Source organism: Anolis sagrei, chromosome 8, assembly GCF_037176765.1.
Source record: "Anolis sagrei isolate rAnoSag1 chromosome 8, rAnoSag1.mat, whole genome shotgun sequence".
Lineage (NCBI taxonomy): Eukaryota > Metazoa > Chordata > Lepidosauria > Squamata > Dactyloidae > Anolis > Anolis sagrei.
Genome location: NC_090028.1, coordinates 11,121,836 through 11,140,976, shown reverse-complemented (window position 1 = coordinate 11,140,976; position 19,141 = coordinate 11,121,836). Strand labels below are relative to the sequence as shown.

At 42.8% G+C, this 19,141-nt stretch overlaps 2 protein-coding genes across 2 annotated transcripts in view; one reads left to right on the top strand and one right to left on the bottom strand.

Annotated features, from left to right (window-relative positions):
- Positions 1-4,369, bottom strand: part of C8H16orf46 (chromosome 8 C16orf46 homolog) — a 31,676-nt gene extending 27,307 nt beyond the window's left edge. The window contains exon 1 of the mRNA XM_060788013.2: positions 4,271-4,369. The gene's annotated coding sequence lies outside the window, so the exon portion shown is untranslated. The remainder of the gene's footprint in view (positions 1-4,270) is intronic.
- On the top strand, positions 3,723-12,798 carry LOC132782991 (protein phosphatase 1 regulatory subunit 3E-like). Its single transcript, XM_067471033.1, has one exon. It carries the CDS (start codon positions 3,952-3,954, stop codon positions 4,975-4,977), a length of 1,026 nt encoding a protein of 341 aa, XP_067327134.1. The 5' UTR covers positions 3,723-3,951; the 3' UTR covers positions 4,978-12,798.
- Positions 12,799-19,141: the final 6,343 nt, after the last annotated feature.

Genomic DNA, 19,141 nt, shown 5'->3' with positions numbered 1-19,141 from the left:
AGTTTGAGATCTTCTGGGGAGACCCTGCTCTCGATCCCGCCTGCTTCTCAAGCTCGGCTGGCGGGGACGAGAGATAGGACCTTCTCGGTGGTGGCTCCTCGGCTGTGGAACGCCCTTCCTACGGACATTAGACTAGCACCATCTCTAATGGTATTCCGCAAAAAGGTGAAGACCTGGATGTTTGTGCAGGCGTTTGAGTAATTTAGTGCAATCTGGTAATGGAACATAGGAATGGAACAATGGACGACGAACCTGGACTACGCTTGGATGATGAGAAGATTGGGTACGGTTGTTTTTTGTAATAATTGTGCATTGTAATTGCTTATTGGTAATTTATGGATAATGTGTTAAGTCAATTGTTATATGTTGTATGGAACCACTGCTGTTTCTACTGTTTTTACTGTTTGTGAACCGCCGTGAGTCGCCTTCGGGCTTGAGATACAGCGGTATATAAGCAAAGTAAATAAATAAATAAATAAATATTGAGGAGTCCTCGTGGACAGCAAGTTAAACATGAGCCAACAATGTGATGCAGCAGCAAAAAAAAAAGGCCAATGGGATTTTGGCCTGCATCAATTGGAGTATAGTGTCTAGATCCAGGGAAGTAATGCTACCCCTCTATTCTGCCTTGGTTAGACCACACCTGGAATACTGTGTCCAATTCTGGGCGTCACAATTGAAGAGAGATATTGACAAGCTGGAATGTGTCCAGAGGAGGGTGACTAAAATGATCAGGGGTCTGGAGAACAAGCCCTATGAGGAGCAGCTTAAAGAGCTGAGCATGTTTAGCTTGAAGAAGAGAAGGCTGAGAGGATACATGATAGCCATGTATAAGTATGTGAGGGAAAATCATAGGGAGGAGGTAGAAAGCTTGTTTTCTGCTGCCCTGGAGACTAGGACGCGGAACAATGGCTTCAAACTACAAGAAAGGAGATGCCATCTGAACATTAGGAAGAACTTCCTGACTGTGAGAGCTGTTCAGCAGTGGAACAGTGGTGTATGCTCCTTCTTTGGAGGCTTTTAAACAGAGGCTGAATGGCCATCTGTTGGGCGTGCTTTGAATGCAATTTTCCTGCTCCCTGGAAGGGGGTTGGACTGGATGGCCCATGAGGTCTCTTCCAACTTTATGATTCTATGAAAACACCTGGAGGATCCAAGTTTTCCCATGCCTAGTCTACACTGAATGTCTGGTGTGAACGTAACTGTACACAAGATACGATTAGCTATGTACACATTGTACAAATGGAGCCATCAAAATGAAAGAGAAAGAATAAGGCGGGTGGACAAATTTCTTCTGCTTCTGTGCCTTTGATTTCTTCATCCTCATGTTGACCTGGCGTCATGCACATCCTTTTCAAAAAGGAACCCAATCCATGCCTCAGTTAGTTTGTCTTTTGTTGTCTTGTCAACTGGATTCCTTTGGTCCTGGACAGTGCCTGAGCAATTCTGATGGTCCAAGCATGTCTGATGGGTTGCAAATTAAGGGCATCATGCATTAAAGTAAGGGCATCATGCACATCCTTTTTAAAAAAGGAACCCAGTCGTGCCTTGGTTTTATTTGTCTTTGTGTTGTCATGTCCATTTGATACCTTTGGTCCTGGACTTTGCCTGAGTGATTCTGATGGTCCGAGCATGTCTGATAGGTTGCAAATTTAGGGCATCATACATCAAAGTATGAAAGGCATCATGCACATCCTTTTTGAAAAGGAATCAAAGGCATCATGCACATCCTTTTTGAAAAGGAACCCAGTTGTGTCTCGGTTTGTTTGTCTTCGTGTGGTTTTGTCAATTGTGATACCTTCGGTTCTGGAATGTGCCTGAGCGATTCTGATGGTTTGAGCATGTCTGGTGGGTTGCAAATTAAGGACATCATGCATCAGTGTTGGAGTTCAGCCTGTGATTGTGTTTCAGGATCAGGGTGCTTTGGATGTGGGAGTGATGCCAATGAATTTCATGATGGCAGTGGTTTGGTCAATGATACTTATGCAGAGAAGGACCAGGAGATCCCTGTGCAAAGTGTAGTTTCCTATGAGAATGTCCCTGAAGGGGACATTAACAAGGGGATAAAAGTTCCAAGTATGGGAAATATAGTCAGATGAAGCATCATTTAGAATCAAGTGTAGTTTGTGTCCTTGTCTCATGGAAGCCTTGCTGGGAAGATTCTTGTCTAAGTATTTCTTGTTTCATGGTTTGGATTCTTGGATTGTATGAATGCCTGTGCATGCCTTGGATTAATGTTTCCTGGTTTTCTGAATTATATTAGAGAAGTCTGGACTTTGCTTTTATGGACTTTGCTGAACTATATCCTGGACTACTTTTGCTCCTGCTTATCTTCTTACCTAATTCAATTTACCTATTCCTTTAAAGTGCTTTTTTACTTTGCTGGGTTTTTTTTAAAAAAAAAAACTTCAGTAAAAGGATTGTTTTCCAATCAACGGTATGGTGTTCACAATTAGAGGGCTTTTCCTGTTCTGGAGTGCAACAGTAAGGGCATCATACACATCCTTTTCAAAAAGGAACCCTGTCATGCCTTGGTTTTATTTGTCTTCGTGTTGTCTTGTTCATTGGATACCTTTGGTAATGGACTGTGCCTGAGTGATTCTCATGGTTTGAGCATGTCTGATGGGTTGCAAATTGAGGGCATCATGCATCAAAGTAAGGGCATAATGCACATCTTTTTTTGAAAAGGAACCCAGTTGTGCCTTAGTTTTATTAGTCTTTGTGTTGTCTTGTCCATTGGATACATCTGGTATTGGACTGTGCCTGAGCGATTCTGATGGTCCAAGTGTGTCTGATATTTTGCAAATTGAGGACATCATGCATCAAAGTAAGGGCATCATATACATCCTTTTCGAAAAGGAACCCACTCATGCCTTTGTTTTGTCTTTATGTTGTCTTGTCGACTGGGATACCTTTGGTCCTGGACTGTGCCTGAGTGATTCTGGTGGTCTGAGCATGTCTGATGGGTTGCAAATTAAGGGCATCATGCATCAGAGCAAGGGCATTATGCACATCCTTTTTGAAAAGGAACCCAGTCAGTGTCTTGGTTTGTGTGGTCTTGTCGATGGGGATGTCTTTGCTTCTGGACTGTGCCTGAGCGATTCTGATGGTCTGAGCATGTCTGATGCGTTGCAAATTAAGGGCATCATGCACATCCTTTTCAAAAATGAACCCAATCGTGCCTTGGTTTTATTTGTCTTTGTGTTGTCTTGTCGATTGAGATACCTTTGGTCCTGGATGTTGCCTGAGCAATTCTAATGGTCTGAGCATGTCTGATGGATTGCAAATTAAGGGCATCATGCACATCCTTTTCAAAAAGGAATCCAGTCGTGCCTTTGTTTTATTTGTCTTCCTGTTGTCTTGTCGATTGGGATACCTTTGGTCCTGGACTGTGCCTGAGCGATTCTGACGACTCGAGCGTGTCTGCAGAGTTACAAATGCCCGAGAGAGGGGATTAAAAGGAGGATTTCCTGCGTGGAAAGGCGAGCCCTCGCCAGCTAGACTTGGCCGCCCTGATCTCTGCGAGGCGGCTATTTCTGGAGCAGAGAGAGAGAGGAAAGGATGGCGATGGCGGCGTCAGAGAAGCGTCGTCTTCGGGGGAATCCCTCCCTCCCTCCTTCCCGGCTTGGAGCACGTCCTTAGAAGCGAGAGGAAGGGAAAGGATGGGTGGGAGAAGCGTCCCACATTGGAGGAGGAGGAGGAGGAGGAGGAGGAGGCGAAGAGAGTGGGCGGAGGGAGGAGGGAAAAGCGAGGGGCGGAGGTGCGTCGCTTTTGCGACACGACTCCGGCGCGTCAGTGGGGCGCAAGAAGAGAAGCAGCTGAAAGCAGGAAAGGAAGGGAAAGGAAAGGACTTGTCGGACTCCCCAAGGATGGAGAGCGGCTAAAGTGATCCCAAGCCTCTTCTGGGAAGGCCATGCGCTGAGGAAGGAAGAGCCCGACCCGAGAGCAGCCATGGAGAAGGCCGGCTCTCTCCACGCCTCGGTGCCCACGCCTCCGCCGCGCCTCTACCTCCCGCGGCACTTCAGCTGCAGCGCCTGCCTGTATGGGGGGCTGGGGTCGCGATGCAAGGGCGGGTGCAGCCCGGAGCCCGAGCCCTTGGAAGCCCTGCCCAACGACGACGAGGAGGAAGAGGAAGAGTCCTCGCCGCCGCCGCCGCCTCCCCCGCGCTCCCCTTCCCCGCCGTCCTCGCCCTCTCCGTCCCGCGGGAGGGAGCCCACGCTGCCGCTGGTGCCGCCGAGCCCGACCCTCCGCCGCCGCGCCAAGTCCTTACCCACGCCCGGGAATCGCAGCCTGCGCCCGGCCCTGCAGCAGCAAAGCCCCTCGCGGAGGAAGACGGTCCGCTTCGCCGACGCGCTGGGGCTGGAGCTGACCTCCGTGCGGCACTTCTCCCAGCAGGACGTGCCCCGCGTGCCTTCCCCGCCGCCCCTCCCCGCCTCCCCTTTCCCCTTCTTCTCCCCCTCGGACTTGTTCAAAACGAGGAAGCCTCCCACGCTGGGGGACTTGGAGCCCGTCCTTTTCGGGCCCCCGGCGCCCATCCTCGAGCCGCTCTTCCCCCCGGCGCCAGGCTCCAGCGCGGGCTTCGCGGAGCGCGTCAAGCAGGGCAAAGTGCGGCTGGAGTGGGTGCGGGCCGAAGCCGGCGGGCTGCGCGGGTCCGTGCGGGTCCTCAACCTGGCCTACGAGAAGGCCGTGTCGGTCCGGTACACGCTCAACCGCTGGGCCAGCTGCAGCGAGGTCACGGCCACCTTCCAGGCCCCTTCTTCTTCCTCCTCCGCATCCTCCGATGGGACCACCGACCGCTTCGCCTTCCTCCTGCCCGTGGGGCCCGGCACCACGCAGCTGGAGTTCGCGCTCCGGTACCGCGTGGACGGGGCCGAGTTCTGGGACAACAACGGCGGGAAGAACTACCGGATGCGAGGGAGGCAGAGGACCCCCGCCGCCAGTGGGAACGAGCCCGACGCCTGGATACACTTCATCTGAGTCCCAAGGGAGGGAGGGAGGGAAAGGAAGGAAGGGAAAGGAAGAGGAAGGGAGGGAGAGAATGGAAGGAAGGAAGGGAATGGAAGGAAAAGGAAGGGAATGGAAAGAAGGAAGAAACGAGAAGGGAGGAAGGGAATGGGAGGGAAAGAGAAAGAAAGAAAGAAAGAGGAAGGAAGGGAAAGGAAGGAGGGAAGAGAAAGGAAGGAAGGGCCTGGAAGGAAAGAAGAGGAAGGGAAGGAAGGAGAAGGAAGGAAGGGAATGGAAGGGAGAGAGGAAGAAAGAGAAAGGATGGAAGAAAGAAAGGGAAAGGAAGGAGGGAAGAGAAAGGAAGGAAGGAAGGGACTGGAAGGAAAGAAGAGGAAGGGAAGGAAGGAAGGAAATGGATAGGAAAGAAGGAAGAAAGGAGAAGGGAGGAAGGGAATGGGAGGGAGGGAGGGAGGAAGGAAGGAAGGGGAGAAGGAAGGAAGGGAATAGAAGGAAGGAAGGAATTATATTTCTCCTTATGGGAAAAGCAGTGATCCCACCCCTCTTTCAATTTTATCAACGCCAGGCCTGGGCCAACTTCGGCCCTCACTCTAGATGTTTTGGACTCCAACTCCCATCATTCCTAACTGCCTCAGGCCCCTTCCTTTTCTTCTTCAGCCGCTTATATATCTGTGGAATCATTCCAGGGTGGGAGAAAGAACTCTTGTCTGCTTGAGGAATGTGTGAATGTTGCAAATGGCCAGCTTGATTAGCATTTACAAAGGCCTTATAGCTTCAAAGCCTGGCTGGTTGCTGCCTGGGGGAAAGGAAAAGGTCTGAGGCTGTGGGAGTTGAAGTCCAAAACCCCTGGAGGGAGGGCCCAAGTTGGCCCAGGCCTGATTCTACTCCTGATTGGCCAGAAGCATATGCCCATCACCAAGCCATCTTCCCCTCTCCTCTATCTGGAAGGTAGATTTAATCCCATACTTGTACACAGATCACTTTGTGTTGTGGAAGGCTTTCATGGCCGGAATCACTGGGTTGCTGGGTTACCACCAATGGGCAATAAGCAGGAACGCCCTAGGTTTGGACTTGGATGGGAGACTGCCAATGGGCACTTAGCAGGGCAGGCCCAAATTCAGACTAGGGAGTTCAGACTAGGGAGACCGCCTATGGCTGACTGATCACGTTCCAGAAGCATCTCCTGACGTTTTGTTTGCATCTATGGCAGGCATCCTCAGAGGTTGTGAGGTGTTTTGGAAACTAGGCAAGTGTAATAATGTCCATTGTGGAATTAAATACCTCGTCTGTTTGAGGCAAGTGTGATTGTTGCAAATGGCCACCTTGATTCAGACATGAATCAATAAGGACCAGCTACTATCTCCCAACAAAGAATTCCCCCAGGTGACAACCAGCCAGGTTTTGAAGCTGCAAGGCCATTCAGTGCTAATCAAGGTGGCCAATGGCAACATTCACACTTGCCTCAAGCAGACAAGAGTTCTTTCTCCCACCCTGGACATTATTCCACAGATATATAAACCTCACTTACCTAGTTTCCAACAGACCTGAGGATGCCTGCCATAGATGTGGGTGAAACGTCAGGAGAGAATGCCAGACACCCTGGAAAACTCACAGCAACCCACAGATCACTTTTTGGGGGGGAAATTGGCAATCTGCCAGCCTGTCTGAAATATGGAGAAAGGACAAAACAAGCCATTCAGTCAGGTTTTGATTTGTTCAAAAAGATTGCAAAGGTTGTGGGAAGGAGCACCTCCCATTCCAATTTATAGGCTGCTGGTTTAATAGGTAATGTCTGCCTATATGTGCGAGAAGTTCATTTTCCCTATAAGAAGATATTCAGAGGCTGTTACCCAGTCTGCCACAAGACCGTGGCACATCCTGGAACTGTTGTTTGGTCCCTCTGTGCGTGCTGCACGTCTGTGCCTGAAAGGTTGCGGATGAGGTTTTGTTCAAGATCAGAGAAAACTGGATTTCCTGTGTTCCCTTGGCCTTTTCTTCCTCAAGATCACAAGACCTTGTCTGCTCCTCTCACGAGTATCTTTTCCTCGGAGATTTTTCACTTGCTGTCTCTGAGTTGTGAGATGTTCCTTCTTTATACACTACCAGACAATATTTTCCAAACAGTGTCTTTGCAAGTTAAATACAGATGGGTTTATATTTTATATTTTGAGGACTAATTGCAGGGAGAAGAGAGAAGTTGTTTCAAATTCCTTCTGCGAACCGACATGCAGTCAGAGTATCTGGAAAGTAGTGTGTTGTAATAATAACAACACACAAAACCCACAGCTTCTTATGTTGTGAGCTTCCTCCTTTGTTTCCCCTCAGTTGTGATGAAAGAGCTGGAGATTTTTGTTTTTTTGCAAAGGAAGGGTAGGAAGTTTGGACAAGCCTTTACCAAATGTATGCAATTTTTTGGGAACATACCGTATATACTCGAGTATAAGCCGACCCGAATATAAGCCAAGACACCTAATTTTACCACAAAAAAACTGGGAAAACGGATTGACTCGAGTATAAGCCGAGGATGGGAAATGCAGCAGCTACTGGTACATTCCAGAATAAAAATAGATACCAATAAAATTGCATTAATAGAAGCATTGGTAGGTTAAATAATAATAATAATAACAATAACAATAAAGGGACTCGCTGTGGCTTACATGAGACCAAGTCCAAAGTACATCAAACAAAACATCAATAAACACAACATCAATAAACAATAAAATACAAATCACATAAAACACATAAACAAAAAACAATTGTAGCATAAACAATTTTAAAAATGGCCGGGCCAAATGTAATAGATTAAAATTGAAAATATACTGACGTGAACAAGGTAAAATATAACTAGGATAGGATTTTTCGGAGAGAAAAATGTTTTTGAATAAATAAGATAAGACTGTCCTCTGATCAAAGCATTATTTTAACCTTCTTCAGTGTAAATGTGTTTACATATCCTTCCAATAATAATAGAGTAAAATAATAAATGTAATAATACAGAGTAAAATAATACATGTAATAATAATAGAGTAAAATGATTAATGTAATAATAATAAGAATAATAATAAGAATAGAGTAAAATAATTTTAAAAAAAACCTTGACTCAAGTATAAGCTGAGGGAGACTTTTTCAGCCTAAAAAAAGGACTGAAAAACTAGGCTTATATTCAAGTATATACAGTAATTAGACTTTTTGAAGCAAGGGTATTTCTGATTCCATCATGGTCACTGTTAGGAGTCAGTATCAGATTTCAGGTTTCCATTACCGACGAGCTCTGCAATAATTATTGCAGATTTCTCTGTGGTTCAGCTTCCAAATACATTGGACAGCACTGGTCCTGAATGACAAAGCAAACGTTCCTTCTGTATTGGAAACAGTGCACCCATCCAAGAGAGGCGAGAAACAAGCTTCATAAGCAACTTATGATGCTTTTTTGGCTGTGCTTAGAACTGGATCCTGTGCATTTTTGGCCGAGAAATAAATAAAAGTGCTCAAGATGGAGGTTTACTCTTAAGTGAGTACAGGATCCCAAGTTTAGACTTGGAATTTCTCTCATGGATTTCAAAAATATGAGAAGGGCCAGGCTGAATCAGACTGAAAGCTTGTCTAGACCAGTGTTTCTCAACCTGGGAGTTGGGACCCCTGGGGGGGTCACGAGGGGGTATCAGAGGCGTCACCAATATCATCAGAAAACACAGTATTTTCAGTTGGCCATGAGAGTTCTGTGAGGGGAGTTTGGCCCAATTCTATCATTGGTGGGGTTCAGAATGCTCTTTGATTATAGGTGAACTATAAATCCCAGCAACTACAGGGTGAGGCAGCATAACTTCCTTTTTAAAAATTAGCGCCATTCAGTCAGTTGAAGACATAGCGGAGTGCTAGTGGTCTCATTCGAGAGGCGGGAGTATAAAGTTTTGTCCTGACACAGTTCAGTCGCCATCATTTATTGGAACAGTGAGGAGCGTGGTTTTGCCATTGAGGCCTACTTTTCGAGTGGATTTGGAGTGGCCGGCCCGCTCTCCAGATTTGGCCCCTTATGATTTTTTTCTATGGGGTTTTTTGAAATCCTGTGTTTATGCAAACCCTCCAAGGACCCTACAAAATTTGAAGACCAACATCCAGGAAGAAATTGCCAACACGACGCCTGCTATGCTGGCAAGTCATGACAAACGCCAGAAATCGGTTTACTCAGTGTATGGAGAATGGGGGACGTCACCTACCTAATTTGATCCTCAAAACTATGTAAAACAAAACTTTAGGTATGCATCTACATTATAAAAAAATTCTGATTCATAAAATGGGTTTTATTAAGTTTTTAAAAAGGAAGTTATGCTGCCTCACCCCAACTCCCAAATGTCAAGGTCTATTTTCCCAGTGTTCACATTTGGGCATAATGAGTATCCCTGCCAAGTTTCATCGAGATCCACCGTTTTTTGAGTTGGTAGTGCACTCTGGATGTAGGTGAACTACAACTCCAAAACTCAAGGTCAATGCTCACTAAACCCTTCCAGTATTATCTTTTGATCATGGGAGTTCTGTGTGCCAAGTTTGGTTCAATTCCATCATTGGTGGAGGTCAAAATGCTATTTTATTGTAGGTTAACTATAAATCCCAGCAACTACAACTTCCAAATGACAAAATCAATCCCCACAACCCCACCAGTATTCAAATTTGGGCATATTGGGTATTTGTGCCAAATTTGGTCCAGTAAATGAAAATACATCCTCCATATCAGATATTTACATCACAATTCATATTAGTAGCAAAATTACAGTTATGACGTAGCAAAGGGAAAAAATTATATTTGAGGGTCCCCACAACATGAGAAACTGTATTAAGGGGTCATGGCATTAGGAAGGTTGAGAACCACTGACCTAGACCAACACTGAGCAGCCAACTAGATGCTCACATAACCAGGAATACTTTCTTGCTCATGCTACATCAACTGGTATTCAGAGGCAAACTGTTTCTGCTGTTGGAGACAATGCCTTTATGCGTTTTTAATTAATGAAATCCAATATAATATTGTTGCACCTTAATACAAGAGAGGAAAGTGAACTGAATGTAAAGCACATTTTGAAAATGATACCTAGAGTTCTGTAAACCATTTCTCTCTGTTGACTTATTTCAACTTACATGCTGTAACCTTGCAGCTGTTTCTTTAAAGCAGGGGTCCTCAAACTTTTTAAACAGAGGGCCAGATCACAGTCCCTCAAATTGTTGGAGGGCCGGATTATAATTTGAAAAAAGCATGAATGAATTCCTATGCACACTGCACATATCTTATTTTTAGTACAAAAACCACTTAAAAACAATAATTAAAATGAAAAACAATTTTAAGAAATATAAACTTATTAGTATTTCAATGGGAAGTGTGGCCTGCTTTTGACTGATGAGATATTATTGTTGTTGTTGTGTACTTTCAAGCCGTTTCAGACTTAGGTTGGCCCTGAGCGAGGGCCAGGTAAATGACCTTGGAGGGCTGTATCTGGCTCTTGGGCCTTAGTTTGAGGACCCCTGCTTTAAAGGAAGTAGTTAGGCTTCTTCTGATCTTTATCCAGGGTTTATGAATTATGAACTAACTACACCCATATTATATGGCCTGAAAATTGACTCCCTGTGTTGTCAAAGGCTTTCATGGCTGGAATCACTAGATTGCTGTGAGTTTTCCAGGCTGTAGACGTCACAACTTCTGAGGATGCCTGCCATAGTTGTGGGTGAAATGTCAGGAGACAATGCCTCTGGAATATAGCCATACAGTCTGGAAAACCCACAACAACCTAATGGATTTCCTCCTTCCAGGAATATCAGCCATTCAAATTGCCATAATAAAAGTCTAATGGACCATATTTAGGGGGCTTATATTAAATCACGTGGGAACACTGTATGGCTTTCCTAACGTTTTGTCCTACAATTCCAAACAGCCATAAGTTTTAAAAAGGCATTTGTAGGAGTTGTAGTCTAAACATAGGTCAAGCCAAAGACCAGGATAGACAACTTCTAAGGTTCCAAGAGCTATCCAAACATAGGAAATTGTACTTCCAGAAGGCTCAAAGGATACATTTTCCCGCACTTAAATTTTACCAGTCTTACCCCCAGTTTGTTTTCAACCTGAAAAGGCCTTTTTATTTAGAAACAGGAACTGATCAGACAGTTACTTCTCCTTTTTATTTAAAGGGTCATTTCGGGCCTCTGAGTTCTGTAATACCTTTTAAAAATGATGGTTTGAGCCTGAAATATTTGTGAATTTATGAACCTGTTTATATTCATGACTGAGCTTATGCTTTATTTATAAACTGGTCCTTACCTTTGCAAATATAGTCAGCACTGTTGTCTTTGAAAGTTGTATCTGTCTGTTTTCTCAGGACTAACATGTGCTTATGCTTTATGTAGGAAGGAAGGACATTCATTTTAGTACAGTGTTTTAAAAATAATATTTATGATAATGTTTTCAGTTGTATTTATGAGGGATGTAATGTCTTAAACTATTGTAGTTTGGGTTATTTATCGTGTAATTTTTGTTGGTTTCGTACAGGATCATTTTTGCCAGAAAATCTAAATGCATGCTTGCTTATTAGATTTAACAAAAAAAAAAAAGATTAAAGCAGTTCTGCAGTAGACAGTAATTTATAATTCATGATGCTCAATGGAAGTCTGTGTTTTGACTTGCTATTTTTGCACTAGAGTGGTCACCTTTGTGTGCCTATGCCTTTCATGGCAGCTTCCCAAGATGAAATTAAGCCAGTGGAGTAGACTCTGGTATGGACACAGTTACTGGGGTTCAATCTTTTATGGGGGCTTGGTTTAAAAAAAACTGCCCAAAGGCTCTGTCCTTGAGTTTTCCTCTCTCCACCTCTATTGACTCATCCTCTTTGCTTAGGTGTTGCATTTGACCATAATCTGGGAGACCTCCTAGAGAGAGAATTATCATTTTCTCCGCTCCTCTTATTTGCTCACTTACATAGAAACCCTAGCGAACATAATGCAGCTGCATGGAAAAGGAAACTATGTTTTCCAAGGATCCAAGAATCTTTGGAAATATCTCATTGGGTGCCTGTGATACCACTAGGAGAGGAAAAGCTCTCCTACTTAATTCCTGTAGATCTGGTGGCTGTTGAAGACACATAAGCAAAATTAGATTAAACTAGTACCATATATTTGAGAACCTTGGGATACTTCTGAAATATCCACACCAGCCACATTTCAGAAAATCCAGGCGTGGCCTTTTTGCAAGGCTCAGAAACATAGGTGTGTCTTCTGCTCCTGCAAAGCTTATACTTATTTATTTTAAAAAATATTTAAAATTTTTATATCCCGATCTTCTCTACCTCTGCAGAGGGACTCAGACCAGCCAACAGCCAAGATTCAATGCTAACACTGATAATCTAAAACATAATACACAACATTAAGTTACCAATTACATTATATAAATTACATAAAATTACATAAAAGCCGTTCGCCAGGATAAGATCGTGTTCAACTCAGTCCATATGTCCAGTCCATATTGTGATCAGTACCATTAGTCGATTGCCGGTCTCAGACATCATTCTACAAAAGCCTTGTTACACAACCAGGTTTTCACTAGCTTCCTAAAGGTCAGGTGGGAGGGGGCAGATCTAATTTCATTTGGGAGGGAATTCCATAGCCGAGGGGCCATCACAAAAAAGGCCCTGTCTCTCGTCCCCACCAGATGCGCCTGCGAAGATGGCGGGACCGAGAGCAGGGCCTCTCCAGACTCTTGATGGTTCATAGGGGAGAATACTTTCGGATAGGTAAACTGGGCCAGAACCCGTATAAGGTTTTATAGGTTAAAACCAGCACTTTGAATTGTGCTCGGAAGCTAATTGGCAGCTTATGTGTTCATTGTGTTTAGAGCAGTGGTTCCCAACCTTTGGTCCTCCAGTTGTCTTGAACTTCAACTCCCAAAAATCTCACCCAGCTTACCAGCTGTTAGGAATTGTGGGAACTGAAGACCAAAAGAGGGAGTGATGGCATTTCTTCTTTGAACCGTCATGTTCTTAGCTAAATATTAGCTCAGGCCATATTGCTCTCAAGTCACTGTATTGGATCAGGCTCATGATTTCCTAGCGACTCACATAGAATCATAGAATCAAAGAGTTGGAAGAGACCTCATGGGCCATCCAGTCCAACCCCCTGCCAAGAAGCAGGAATATTGCATTCAAATCACCCCTGACAGATGGCCATCCAGCCTCTGTTTAAAAGCTTTCAAAGAAGGAGCCTCCACCACACACCGGGGCAGAGAGTTCCACTGCTGAACGGCTCTCACAGTCAGGAAGTTCTTCCTCATGTTTAGATGGAATCTCCTTTCTTGTAGCTTAAAGCCATTGTTTCGTTTCTTAGTCTCCAGGGAAGCAGAAAACAAGCTTGCTCCCTCCTCCCTGTGGCTTCCTCTCACATATTTATACATGGCTATAATATCTCCTCTCAGCCTTCTCTTCTTCAGGCTAAACATGCCCAGCTCCTTAAGCCGCTCCTCATAGGGCTTGTTCTCCAGACCCTTGATCATTTTAGTCACCCTCCTCCGGACACATTCCAGCTTGTCAATATCTCTCTTGAATTGTGGTGCCCAGAATTGGACACAATATTCCAGGTGTGGTCTAACCAAAGCGGAATAGAGGGGTAGCATTACTTCCCTAGATCTAGACACTATGCTCCTATTAATGCAGGCCAAAATCCCATTGGCTTTTTTTGCTGCCACATCACATTGTTGGCTCATCTTTAACTTGTTGTCCACGAGGACTCCAAGATCTTTTTCACACGTACTGCTCTCGAGCCAGGCGTCCCCCATTTTGTATCTTTGCATTTCGTTTTTCCTGCCAAAGTGGAGTATCCTTCATTTGTCCCCATTGAACTTCATTTTGTTAGTTTCGGCCCATCTCTCTAATCTGTAAAGATCATTTTGAATCCTGCTCCTGTCCCTTGGAGTATTGGCTTTCCCTCCCAATTTGGTGTCGTCTGCAAACTTGATGATAATGCCTTCTAGCCCTTCATCTAAGTCAGTAATAAAGATGTTGAACAGGACCCGACCCAGGACAGAACCCTGTGGCACTCCACTTGTCACTTCTTTCCAAGATGAAGAGGAAGCATTGGTGAGCACCCTCTGGGTTCGTCCATTTAACCAATTACAGATCCACCTCACCGTAGTTTTGCCTAGCCCACATTGGACTAGTTTGTTTGCCAGAAGGTCATGGGGGACCTTGTCGAAGGCCTTACTGAAATCCAGGTACGCCACATCCACGGCATTCCCCGCATCTATCCAGCTAGTAACTCTATTTAAAAAAGAGATCAGATTAGTCTGGCATGACTTGTTTTTGATAAATCCATGTTGACTATTAACGATGACCGCATTTGTTTCTAAGTTTTTGCAGACCACTTCCTTAACAATCTTTTCCAGAATTTTGCCTGGTATCGACGTGAGGCTGACCGGACGGTAATTGTTTGGGTCATCCTTTTTTCCCTTCTTGAAGATTGGGACCACATTGGCTCCCCTCCAATCTGCTGGAACTTCTCCCGTTCTCCAAGAACTCTCAAAGATGATTGCCAATGGTTCCGAAATGACTTCCGCTAGTTCCTTCAGTACTCTTGGGTGTAGTTTATCTGGCCCTGGGGACTTGAACTCATTTAGAGCGGCCAGGTATTCCTGGACGACTTGTTTCCCAATTTGGGGTTGGATGTCCTCTAATCCCTCAGCCACTCCATCTTGCTGAGTTTGAAGATGACCTTTTTGTGAGCAGACCAAGGCAAAGAAGGCATTAAGTAGTTCTGCCTTTTCCCTACCCCGTCAGCATTGCCCCATCTTCTCCTCGAAGAGGCCCTATCACCTCCTTGTTTTTCCTTTTTCTACTGACATAGGAAAAGAAGCCCTTTTTTTGTTTTAAATGTCCCTGGCAAGCCTGAGCTCGTTTTGTGCTTTAGCCTTGCGGACCTTTTCCCTACAGGTGTTGGCTATTTGTTTGAATTCTTCTTTGGTGATTTCTCCCTTTTTCCACTTCTTGTGCATGTCTCTTTTATGTCTTAGCACAGTTAGAAGTTCTTTGGACATCCATTCTGGCTTCTTTGCACTTGTCCTATTTTTTCTCTTTGTTGGCACAGTTTGCAATTGTGCCTTACTGAAAGAAATTAAGGGACTGCTGTTATATGCTGCTTCATGATCTGAAGGTATTTTTAAATGTTATGCATAAACATTTTCAAGACTGGGTTCCAAATGCTCAATCTGAAACCAGCAGTTTTATACAATACTGTCTTGACATGTAATATCACTATCTATGGTCTCTATACCTTAGTAAGTATTTTTGAGATAAGGCACCAGGCATTAGCTCCATTTCGATAGACTGGTCTTTTCACATGCAGACCGGGGGAAGAAACAAAGGAGTTGGCTCACAATGTATATGATTTTTGAGAATGAATATTGTATCTGTGACATGAGTTAGCATTTATACACAATGTTTTGTGGAAATATTTTCTTTTAGTTTTGCCAGAAGACTTAAATGCTGATTTGAAGCACTTTTCCAAATGGAGTATATGTGTGTAGGTAATGCTGAAATCTGTATGTACACTGTGATATTAAAATGAGCTAGAAATGAATGACTCTTGTCTACAGAGCAACAAATAGCACTTTTGCATTTACTGAGAGCTCTCTGAGGAGCCAAGCTTGAAATGAATTTTCCTGAACATTGTTGTGATTTCAGTGGGCACAGGAGTGACCCGGTCTTTTTTGTGAACCAAATGTGTACAGTACTGTTATAAAGCAAAGGAGATGCTATATATTGCCATGGCAAAATCTTAAACATATACGTATATTTTTCATTTGGGTTGGCATGAGTGTTCTTAAATGCAATATATATTTTCAAAAGTTATCTGCTATATTGTATTGTTACCTGTACATAAACCAGCACATCCAACTATCATTTCCTAGTAGTATTAGAAAAACTTTCCCCAAAGCAATATTTTAGAGTAATGATTGTAAATCTATATGGTAGGGAAAATGCTGGACTTCTTTAGAACCTTTTGGTGAGAATAAAGTAGTGGCTGGTAAAGTTTTCCAGCAAGAAAAAGCCAGCCTTCTCTATATGAACCCAGGAATTATTGATTCTTGGATATGTTACAGGACACATGCAGGGCAGATGTGAAGATCTGAATGTCCAGATTGGATTATAAGGACTATGGTAGAGTTTGAACTGTCACATTTGATCCATGCGTGCAATTCCTTCACATCGGTGAACAAAACCTGATTTTGTCCACATTCAAAAGCTATTGCTAATGGCTTCTAAATAAGCCAAAATATTGCACCATGGCTTCTTGAAAAGCTTGTTCTGAGGAACATTGTAATATGTTGTCGAAGGCTTTCATGGCTGGAATCACTGGGTTGCTGTGAGTTTTCTGGGCTGTCTGGCCATGTTCCAGAAGCATTCTCTCCCACATCAATGGCAGACATCTTCAGAGGTTGTGAGATCTGGACAGACCTCACAACCTCTGCCTGCCATAGATATGGGCAAAACGCCAGGAGAAAATGCTTCTGAACATACCCAGAAAACTCACAGCAACCCAGAATATCATAATGTTTTACCTTAGGTGAGATGGGAGTTTACTTGGATTGTCTGGCCACTAAAGCAAGGGAGGAGCCATGTCCTTATGAAAAACATTTATATCTCATCAAGAGGCAAATCTTCAAACATCGTTGACATATGCACTAAGACTTGGCCCCATAATCTTTTCCGATATATGGGGTTTCAGAGGATTCCTTTATAATGAAGTACATTTCCTACAGCTGGAATGTTTGCAGATTACAATGGGTTAGTGGACATCCTTTTTTCACATTAGCTTTGTATTCCTCTTCTTTTCATAATGAAAACCGCTTACTGCCAGTGTGAAACAAATGTAGTTTTATGAAATGTGCCATGTTCTTTGAAATGTGCAATATGTTTTCCATTTCTTTTGGTCGGCGTAGAAAATTCTTAGTAAAATTCCCAAGTAGCGTAGCTCTCAGGTATAATAGCTTTAACTGCTCCTTTTCAACTAAATGTATTGCCATCCCATTAGCATTGTCTGAAATGTCCGTGGTCCTCACAACATCTCAACAATAATTATGCTATTTAACATTAGTTACACTTCAATGTGATGTGTGGTCGACAGGCTTGTAAAAGAGGCTGAAAATCGGTAAATCGTTTGCATCCATACACAGTTTCCTGAAAGGAAACCTAGCTTAGCTGTTCTTTGCATAGAAACAATCTAATGAACAAATGGGTGTTCATGTGTAACATGGTTCTTTTATAAGCTAGCTGACGCATGAGTTAATGAAGCTTGCAGGCAAAAATCTGTCAAACCTATATCCTTCCAAAAAAGATGTTAATCTGTAGTCAATTCAGATTGTTTAGGTGCCTTCCGAGGATAAATCACTACTACGATGTCAGATATGTTTCTTAACTGGCTTTTCTCTCGTTCTAAAGAATATGTTTCATGGCCTCTACTTTGGGGTTGATTTATATTATAAAAATAGAAAGTTGATGAACTATTTGCTAATTTTTCCCCTCCTGTTGTCAGAAAAATGTCCTTGGGACATTGAGCCAGTCCTTTCAAAAATCCGAATGGGGTTTTAAACTTTTGTTTATACTATAGTGAAATGTTGCTGTCAGAAATATGTCTTTGTGCATTTCTATAAACCACATTTATACCAAGTCTAGAAAAGAATAAAATGTCTATAGTTCATAGTATATATTTGTGCAGCTCTTATGCAAATGTATTCTGTACACACCACGTACATTATATATATATATATATATACTCAAATTCTAGTTTTCTACGGGGTTGGTTTTGCACAGAGTTGATTTTTAGTGTGTTGCTCTTATGCTGCATTGGCACTACTAGATGGGTTTTGTCTCTCTTGCACATTGCATTCATGTGAAAAGGAATATTCTCTGAAGGACTTCTATATTTTTGCTTCTACGATTTTTTTAAAAATGGATATGCACGGCTCTTTAGCAAAACTTGAATAGATGTATGTTGTACATGTGTCTTGTGTACACCTGTGAGTTGTGTGAAAGGCTGACCCTTGAGTCTTCTCATTCTTTAGCCAACAGCTAATGTTGTGGCTCTGAGATTGTTCTTGTGAGCCCTTCAAAGTACTTTTAACATTAAGTTTGCTTTCTGTAAAGAGTTCACAAAAACATGAAAACAAATATAGTCTTGTCATTGACTCAGAGTTAGCATGTAAAACAAATAAAAGTATTTAAAGTGATATATATATTCACTATATATATATATATATATATATATATATATATATATATATTCACTTTATATATATATTCACTTGGTATAAATGTATTTATACCATTTTACGAGTATTTTTCAGTGCAATAATCCCATCACTCTTTGTGGTTTCTCATTTTCTGTCTTTTAAAAGAGAAATAGAAATCTTTGAACATTTTTAGGTTTTCAACCATTTGCCAGCATATATAAGAAGTGGTCTCATTGAGAGGATTTGCTTTGAGTAAAATTATGTGAAATCATAGAATCATAGAATCATAGAATCAAAGAGTTGGAAGAGACCTCATGGGCCATCCAGTCCAACCCCCTGCCAAGAAGCAGGAATATTGCATTCAAATCACCCCTGACAAATGGCCATATTGTAACAATAAATTAGATTTGATTTGAAGGCACATGACAAAAACAAGAACCAGCAAAGAGGCCATGGGGATTAATTGCCCTGTGCTCAGGTCTGAAAATTCAAGTAGATAGTAGCTGGGTCCTGACTTCAAGAGAGCGAGAAAAAATATTTCCCTACAAGGCAAAATGCAGTGCTTTGATCAAAATTAGCTTTTATTACACAAATGTATAGTGCAATTATACTGTATATTTGAAAAGTGTCTAACTGAAACAAGGAATACTTCTACAGTGTTTAAAATTATTATTTTTAGTGTCTGGGTCTTTTTCATGTTACACAGAGAACAGGTTTTAAAATTATGTGACACAAGTAGATCAAGTCATGCAAACTCACCTTTCTTCAGTAATTAAAATATTGAGACTTTTCATTGATGTCATAGTACAGTATTTAAGCTCTAGACCAAGGGTTTGTGGTCTCTCTGATGAAGTGGTTGAACCAGCTTCCTCAGCTTTTTAAAAATTGTGTCAGAATCAACTTGAGAAATTGCAAATCGCTTCT

Coding starts and splice junctions, on each gene's coding strand:
- LOC132782991 (XM_067471033.1), top strand. CDS start 3,952: ATGGAGAAGGCCGGCTCTCTCCACGCCTCGGTGCCCACGCCTCCGCCG.